Below are 9,516 nucleotides of genomic sequence, written 5' to 3'. Positions count from 1 at the left end.
ATATATATATATATATATATATATATATATATATGTATATATATATGTTTATGTGGAATGTGTTTTTTGTGTAACAGACCTTTTTATCCAATGCTACTTTCTCCCAAGGGAGGCTAGTAAAGGCACTTTGAACTTTAAGCAGAATTTTGTATTTATCAAAGTCTGTGTAAATAACTGAGTAATATGAAATTGATAATATAAATGTTGTGGAAAAAGTGGTTCACAGTGGTCCACTCCAACTTATTTGAACTATTGCATTAAGTACCACCAAATAACATTAACAACATTAAGACAGGTCTGAACAAACTGGTCTAACAGTGACTGATGGTGCTTAAATCTACTGGCCAGCTGTCTCCTGAGTTGTTGTGTGCAAGACTGGCGCAGTAAACATAGCAGTTATTGTTCGTGGGTTCTGCTCTGCTGCCGGTACCTCATCCACTCATTATAGCTGTGCCCTTTCCAGATGGCTCTTGTCTTGCTGGCTCTCTATTGAATTGTCTGTTTAGACTCCTTGGTAAGACGTTGTTTGGTCATTTTTATGTCTCCATTCTGAAGCTTAAACAAGCCTAATTCAATGCAGGTCTCTTTTCTGATGGACTAGTGATAGTCACAGGAGATAAAATTACATTTTGTGTCTGACCTGATGATCTTGTGAGCATGATAAAATGAGAATGTGACTCCTCAGCAAAGCATCCTTGCTTGAGAGCAGCACTAATGAGGTATTGGCTGCCTTGGAGTGTTTGCACAAGGGTTCTGGTGAAAATGTTTTTTCACACTACTGTAAGATCAGGGATTACAGTAATACATCTCCCTCAATATTTGTCTTGAGTTTTCTCCAGTACTTTCTTATAAAAGTAACTCATGCCGGAAACACTACTGTGACTGTTGTAATGAACATAGATAAATCTATAAATGATTTTCATTTACCAGTATTCTCCAATTGAGATGGACTTCTGTGAAATTGCTTGCATCAGTTTTTCTTTACCGTGCACGGGAAATATTGAACATTCAGTGCAGCCTGGGTGGCCTGCTGTGTTGTCAGTCTGGGGTCGCTAGCTGCTCGCCTTGAAGAGAGCAACTGTAAAAAAGGGAGTGATGATGAAAACTCTGTGGGGCTTCTCATACAGAAAGTTCATGCCGCGTCATTACCTCCTCTCCTTTGTGCTCCTCTTTTTGTCTGCGTGTGTGAAAAACCTCTGTTCAGGTGTGTATCTGTTAGAGAGGCACTCTCAGCTATGACCGAGGCACCGTCACAAGCGGGCCCATTCACTACTTCATCATTGCAACAAAATGTACTTTTCAGACTTCCTCTGCTGTGGCTCAAAAGGAGCCTGTGCACAGGCTGAATTCTGACTCAAAGAAAATCTTTGTTCTCACATGTGACAGGGTTCTGAACCATGCCAGGGTGAAGATTTGAACTTTTGCCTTTATTTCTGCCACACAGAGGCACAAGTATTTAATTTCTGTACAGAAAGTTGCTCTTAGAACAGTAAAAAGAGGCAGAAATAGTCATCCATATAATTATTGTTACCCTTTCTGTATGATGTTTGCTCCTATATTTAAAGACCTGAATGAACCCATGAATTGTCATGCTGGAGTTTTAATTCAGAACGGTCGCCTCAGCCATTCACCACTGGCACAACTCATGAAATGTGCTGATGCTCAAAGAACGTGTTGAGGATGACTCTCAGCTACAACCACATACAAAGTACATGTTACATCATTATCAGTAATTATGGGTAAGTTGTGACCGTTTTGTGTCAACAAAAGTCAATTAGCTGTAGCAGCCATCTTGAATTTGCTTGACTCTAAATGTGCATCAGTTGTACATAAACAGCCAATGATGACTTTTGAGAGTTTTTAAAATCCGTTCAATAAAGATGCTTTTGCTAAAATTATTTGTTAAAACAAGTTTTAGGAATAGATCTTGAGCGAAGTTTAGTGCTCAGAGTATGTTTTGGGTATGAGTCTCAGCTACTACCACACCAGCATTTAACACATTTTGTGTAAAATTGAGTCAGAGACAGTTTTGTGTTTTGTAAGGTCAACTGCCTGTGGTTGTAGAAGTTTGGCGCAATCAATTAAAAATAATATATTTTTTGGTTAAAAATGCAATTGCAGTACTGTACTTTAGCTTAAAGATTTTTGTTTATTCACCAAAGTTCATGCTCAATAATCCAGATACAAATCCAGCAATGTTCAGTCATGGATTTGTACCTGGATTACTGAGCATGAACTTTGATGTTTTGAACTATGTTGGCATGGCTGCCTCAGAGGAGTTGACGGGAGAGAGGGTGGGCCCCAGAAACCATCTTATCACCAGCAAATTTATTTTTTCTGCTAAGGGAGTGTGATATTTGTGGGAGTCCAGTTTGTTTTGTGGCTCCTTGGACTGAAGAAGTCCTTTGGATGAAGGGCAAAATTTCTCAGCAAAAAAAAACCTTCAGATGACCTGACTGAACATTGTTGGATTTCTGTTTATTGTGATTTTCCCCACAAAAACATCAAATTATAATTTCAGATCAGTAATAAAATGATAAAGAATGATAAAGAAACCTATAGGTGAAAGTCTAAAAAAGTTAAATCTGGTCCTCTGGACATTAAAAAAAAAAACCAAAACAAAGCAAATCAACAAAAAAATGTAGAAACGTTTCGTCTCTCATCCGAGAGACTTCCTCAGTCTGAGGTGCTGTTTTCAGCTCAGTCTCTTAAATAGTACCGTCTCAGAGTGGATCAACCAGTTTTGCTGCTGACAACCAAAACCAGCTGATCACATGCTCAAGAAGGACCATCAACCTAACAATGGATCATTAGCACACTGATGGCTGTTTACTGTTCACAGAGGGCTGAGTGATACTAGCAATCACAGCATTGTAAGAGGGGGACAGTTGAACCCGGAGGCCTCCACCCCTGTTTAATGAAGGACGATTTCTTTTCACAAAGATGGCCTCCTTTACTCCTCTCTCAAACCATCGTTCCTCTCTATCCAGGATGTGAACATCTTCATCCCTGAAAGAGTGACCGCTGGCCTGGAGATGAGTGTAGACACAGAGTCCTGGCCTGATGATGTTGATCTTCTGTGCTGGGCCATCCTTTTGGCCAGTGGCTGTTTAGTTTCCCCGATGTAAGACTGATCACAGCCCTCCTGACACTGAACAGCATACACAACATTGCTCTGTTTGTGCCGGGGGACTGGATCTTTGGGATGAACCAGTCTTTGCCGTAATGTATTTTGGGGTTTAAAAGCCACTGGGACGTTATGTTTAGAAAATAAACGTCTCAGTTTCTCTGATACTCCCTCAACATATGGAATGACCACTGGTCTGGGTCTGGGTTCCTCCTTTTCACCTGTTGGCTGACTGGAGTCCTGTTTGGGTTTCTTCTCTGCTTTCAGGAAGGCCCAGTTAGGATATCCACATTGCTCTAGAGCCTGTCTTGTGTGGGATTTCTCCTTCTGCCTGGCTCCTGAGCTAGTGGGGACGCTGTCTGCTCTGTGGTACAGAGTCCTGATGACTCCTAACTTGTGCCAAGTTTGGTTGTCAGCAGCAAAACTGGTTGATCCACTCTGAGACGGTGCTATTTAAGAGACTGAGCTGAATACAGCACCTCAGACTGAGGAAGTCTCTCGGATGAGAGACGAAACGTTTCTACATTTTTTTGTTGATTTGCTTTGTTTTGGGGGTTTTTTATGTCCAGAGGACCAGATTTAACTTTTTTAGATTTTTCTACCTGGATTATTGAGCATGCATCAGGCTATAGGTGAAAGGTTTGTCGTTTCCATCTCTCTGTTGAAGCCAAAGTCAAGGACGAGGTTAAAATAAACCTTTTGCAGTATCTGTCTCTTTTTTTTTTTCCCCATGAATCCCAGAATACCAGAATTGATTTCAGTCTAATGGCTGCATGATAAACACCCACATATTTGTTTCACAGTGAAGTCTTGTGGAGAAGAGTGAAAGCTGCAAGAAGAGCATTTATATGCATCCTGTTATTCTTGTTGATTATATACAGTTGACATTTTTATTCTGCTTAAATACATTTTTTAAATTGGGTCAGTTAATTCTAATATAACTATTTTATTATCTGAGCAATTAAAGAAAATAATAAGCTGCTGAAGCATGTTTACTACAAATGCCTGTTTAGTTTGACAGGAAAAAACATCCCCAAGGAGATGATTGAGATGATTTTCTCTGAGGCTTCTAGTGCTATAATTCACCTCTGAGAGTCCCTCGTCATACTTTCAACCCTGATTGCTTCACAGAGCGATGTTTTAATAATGATCTGTGAATATACACCAAAACACAGACCCATTATAAAGGATATTAATCAATAAAAAAGGACTCTGACATTCAAGTCATGCTCTCTATTTTTTGTTTGTTTTCCAGGTGTGTAGGTTGGTGAGGCCGTTCAACCACCCAACAAGATGGTGGCCTTGTCGCTAAAGATCTGTGTACGTCAGTGCAACGTGGTGAAGACCATGCAGTTCGAGCCGTCCACCCCTGTGTATGATGCCTGCAGGATCATCAGAGAGCGAGTTCCAGAGACACAAAGCGGACAAGGTTAGACAATGACTCGTCAATCTAATTTACATGGTGGAAAAGCATAGGCACCAACATTTGCATGCTCTGTGTTTCAGCGTCAGATTATGGCCTGTTCCTATCCGACGAGGACCCCAGGAAAGGAATCTGGCTTGAGTCTGGAAGAACCCTGGATTACTACATGCTGCGAAATGGAGTAAGATTAAATCACACCGTCCAGTGTGGAGACCTGTCAGTGTTGCTTATCATTCCCCGAAGTGATTTATATTATCTAGTGGAAACTGAAATATTTATGCCTCCCTGCCTGCTGGAAGCAAATGTACTTTACAGCTAAGAGAGATTAGCAGGAGCTGTTGGTGTCATCTTGATTACTGTCCTGTTTTTGTAGGACGTTTTGGAATATAAGAAGAAACAAAGGCCACAAAAGATCAAAATGCTGGATGGTACCATTAAAACCATCATGGTTGACGACTCAAAAACAGTCGGCGAGCTACTTGTCACTATATGCAGTAGAATAGGTGAGTGTCTTTGCTAAAGCATCATTTTTTCATCTCTGGTTTTGTTTTATTTCTTGGCTTCATATCAAATTGCAGTTTGTTTTGAATGTTATTATGAGCTCGTGTATTTGTATTTGGAGAGCAACATTTATGAAGCACGTAAAGCATTTATTTATGCTTGTTACAATTCAAATTAGGCTTCATTTGAAGTACAACGGACATGATTTATCAAGTCTAAAGAAGCCATTTTCAATGCCAAAGTGTTCTTCTGAAGGTCCAAACGTAAAGAGGGGTCCCCTAAGCTGAGTTTTTCAATTCTAATAGGATGCTACTAAGCCTAATTAGGTGAGGAAAAGAGGGATGTGTATGTGGCAGATATATATTCTTGGAAAGTGGTTATTTAGATGAGAGCTTTCTGCTTAGCTTATTTCTCTTGCCTCCAGTTATATAGTCTTCTGGCATTCTACCAACTTTTGTTCTTTTTTGTTTCGGAGCAACAAAATAGATATAAAGAGTGCAAGTAAATTTGTATTTTTATCTTGGTTGTAGTTGTTAATGTCTGAAGCATCATGTCTTCTGGGAATTCCTGGGCTAACTTTTTAGGAATTACCAACTACGAGGAGTACTCCCTCATCCAAGAAGTGACGGATGACAAGAAGGAGGATAGTACTGGGACGTTAAAGAAAGACAGAACCCTACTGCTACGAGACGAGAGGAAAATGGAAAAGCTCAAAGCCAAGCTTCATACAGATGATGACTGTAAGTGTGACATTGATTCTCACACTTTGCAAGAAACCGAGGACAAAAAAAATGACCATATTTTAGAGATATCTTAAGATAAACACAAGTGTTGTTACAACAGCAGACTCTTGGATGTGTTTTTAATAAAATAAATGTATTCCTTACAGTCTGTGTGTAATGTTTAAGTATTAACTCATTAACTACTCAATATCAGCACTCAGTATCGGCAAGTACCCACATTGAAGTAATGGTAATTGTACTTGATCTAAAAAAAACGACAAAAAAAACCCATATTGGAACACCAGTACTAGATACAATACAACAAAGTATTTAATTTACTGCATTGTATGATATATCTTATATTGTGTCATACTGCAACCTATCATATAATATTTCATATTGTATTCCATTGCATTGTCTTGTAACATTTTGCATTATAGTGTATTGCATCACACAGTATTGTATTGGACAATATCAGAATATGTGTTTCATTCCTTTATTCTTTATATGTATGTATTCTATAAATTCTAAAATTAAATCTAAAATAAATTATGTATATTTATTGGATGGCAAGTAGAGTATTTTGCCAAGACAAACTAAATTTATTTAACCATTTAAATTTAATTGGCACACCAATAAAATATTAAATATCATCCGCCCTTTAATTTTTGCAGAGGATGGGCCTTCTCTCAGCAGAAAATAATACTATTCTGCTTTGCTAACGTCTTTGAAAAACGAGCCTGTAGGCGTCTTTGTGCACGTGCTAACAGAGTGTTTGTATCGACTGGGCAGTGAACTGGTTGGATCACAGCAGGACCTTCAGGGAGCAGGGAGTGGAGGAAAGTGAGACCCTGCTGCTCAGGCGCAAGTTCTTCTATTCAGACCAGAATGTGGACTCGCGGGACCCCGTTCAACTAAACCTGCTTTATGTTCAGGTAAACTCCCCACACACACCTTCATACCTGCAGAGCAATGGATGAATGAATAAATGATGAAAGGGGAAGTACAACACACTCTAAAAATAAAAATCTTCTAAATGTTTTTTCTTCCATCTTTGATTTTAAAACGACCTGCATTTGTTCTACGCAGACAGGTTTTATTTTTATCTCAGTTTAAATTAGCTGTAAAATCTTAAAAAAAATATTTTTTTTTTTTTTAGATTTAGTGTCTTTTAGTGATAAGATGCATGATGAAATCTCCCTGTAATGAATGGGTTCTGCCCTCAGTTGTTGCGATTGTATAAACAATAAGGGTGAATAAATCAAGTAATTTAAGTATTATTGATTTCTTATCAGATACAGTTCAATTAGAGTTGATCAATAAATTAAACTTGGTGCCCTTTTTAGGAGTGTCCCCCTTTACCTCATCCTATTGCAAAATCACCCCAACTCTTTTGAACATTAGCCTCTTATAAAGTTAAGTAATACACAAACATGGATCCATTATAAATCCCAGGAGAAATGGAGCTGGCATATGATGAGAAATAACAATGTTGGTGTGAGTGGAATACCAATTAACATGCTTGCTGCTGCAATACCCAACATTTGTGTCAGTGGTGCGCCTAAGAGCAAACTGGTTTCTATAAAATATAAAACTGTGCCTAAAAGATTAATCATAACCAGTTAGTCAAGACCAAACTACAGATGAGAGAGACTGACTGGTGCTTGGATACTGTAATTCTGCTGTACTCTATTTTGTTGGTAAAAAGAAAATGGCATGATTCTTATTGTTACAGTGCTTCACATGTTTGGAATTATGGCAGACATAACCAATTTCTAGACAACAGTGTCATAAGCATTAATGCAGTAGGTATTTGTATTAGATGTACTCCACACAGGTTTGATTTAATTCTTATATCCATATTTCTTAGTATAATGATATAATAAGCTTATTTTTAAATATGAATGCTTCTGTTCAGGGCCCTGAGATGACTTCTGTTGTGACTTGGTGCTATATAAATAAACTGAATTGAATTGAATTGAAACACACCTTCAGAAGTCTTGAGCTTTAGTACTAGAAATAAAACCATTGTCATGTATTGCTGGTCATTTACAGAAAAAGTAAATAATGGCATTAGCATAAACCTTGTAGTTATATGAAGACCTTCACCAGGCAGTCACTATTTTTTTTTGTTTTGTTTTCTGTTATTTGTTTTTGACTATTTAGTGAAAACTTCGAGAGTGATAAAACCAAAAGTATACGTTGGCGGAACCTGAAAGATTTTATAGAATGAAAATGCAGTGTACGAAAATTCAAACACGGGTGAAGACTGTCCACAAGAGACTAATTTCATTTGGAATATATTAAAGGAATCACATTATAGCAATCTGCAAGTTTTAGAATGGAGATTTTTGTGTCTGCTTAAACAGTTTTATGTTTTAATGTACACAGGAGGCAGCACGTTCTAGCTGTATGCTGATCTCTGCCAAGTCTCCTAAAGTTTCTTTGAAGGAGAACAAACCAAGAAATCCTTTATTAGTCTACCATATTGATTTGTGCAGCTTTTAATTCCTCTATTATTATTATAGTGAAATCTCTCTCGAAGGGTTTACAGCAATTCAATAAAACCACAGACCTCTCTCGAAGACAAAATAGGCGAGAACGCTGATTCATCTGACCTCCTCGTGAGAAGCTTGTCAGCAGAGTCTGGTAGTTTTTTGTCTTTTTTTTTATTTCATAAATCTTAACAATTATTCCTCCAGCCAAACAAAGGACATTTCCTCATCATCACCTAATATTAAAACATCTTGATCCTTTTTAAGCACAGTAAGTTATTGAAGACATGCTAATTACATACATTTGCCAATAGAGTAGAGCATGCAAGAGTCACTTGTCAGGCACTTGTTTTGAACACACGTTGGCTCAGTTGGACATCACATGGACCATGTAGGGAGCTAACATCATTTATTGTGTGGCTGGGGAGAGCGAGGTCTGTTCCCAAGGTCTTTGGACCTGTTGCCTCCAAGACCCAACCTTGATGAAAAAGGGGATGGATGATTTGGATGTGTGTGTTTTCATGAGCACCATCCAGGAGTAATATCAGGGTCAGGGTGAGTTTAAACTGCTTAACAGGTGTAGTATATGAGATAGGGTGGTGCATAATGAGGAGTCGTTGCACTGACAAAAGGAGCCTGCAACACGTTTGAAAAATAATTAGCTAAAGATGATTGCAAGCACTACCACATAAAAATACACAATCTAAAAAAAACAGCACTCGGAGATATACTGCCTATTAAGTGGGGAATAAATATGCTCAAAAAAGACACTGAGCCATCCCCCTCTCTTTGCTATTAATGCTCTCCTCCCTTCCATCTCTCTGTTTTTCCCACTCTCTGTTTTCCATCCCGTTCAGTTTTGCCGTCTCACTCCCTCCCCATCTCTCACACATTCTGACACAGTTGCACACATCCCCACCCTCCTATCCTGGCACACATTACAGCACTGTGCATATCATGCTCCCTGCTTTCAACACAGACTCATATTTCCTTTCGTAACAGCTCCGCCCCCTGCCCTCTTGTCCCCCCCCCCCCCCCCACCCCCACCCCCACCCCCCCCCCACCAACCGTCTATCTTTTCCCTGGTTCTGTTTAAACCCGTTTAACACAGTGACAAATTAGAGCCGCTGCCATGTGAAGAGTCTCTGTGATCTGTGTAACAATTCGACTGTGTGTGAGAGACAGAACCAGGGAAAAGATAGACTGTATGTGTGTGTGTGTGTGTGTGGTGGTTGGGGGGGGGGGGGG

General features: G+C 39.0%; 1 protein-coding gene across 1 annotated transcript in view; it reads left to right on the top strand.

Moving 5' to 3' along the window:
- Positions 1-9,516, top strand: part of tln2b (talin 2b) — a 127,353-nt gene that overhangs the window by 50,476 nt on the left and 67,361 nt on the right. Inside the window, exons 2-6 of the mRNA XM_037683674.1 lie at positions 4,383-4,556; positions 4,634-4,731; positions 4,924-5,053; positions 5,636-5,791; positions 6,566-6,708. Coding sequence (XP_037539602.1) covers positions 4,421-4,556; positions 4,634-4,731; positions 4,924-5,053; positions 5,636-5,791; positions 6,566-6,708 — 663 coding nt within the window. The 5' untranslated portion in view covers positions 4,383-4,420. The remainder of the gene's footprint in view (positions 1-4,382; positions 4,557-4,633; positions 4,732-4,923; positions 5,054-5,635; positions 5,792-6,565; positions 6,709-9,516) is intronic.

This window comes from Nematolebias whitei, chromosome 10 (assembly GCF_014905685.2).
Source record: "Nematolebias whitei isolate Nwh7 chromosome 10, NemWhi1, whole genome shotgun sequence".
NCBI classification, from domain to species: Eukaryota; Metazoa; Chordata; class Actinopteri; order Cyprinodontiformes; family Rivulidae; genus Nematolebias; species Nematolebias whitei.
Note: the sequence above shows the minus strand (reverse complement) of the source record. Positions and strands in the feature narration are given on the sequence as shown.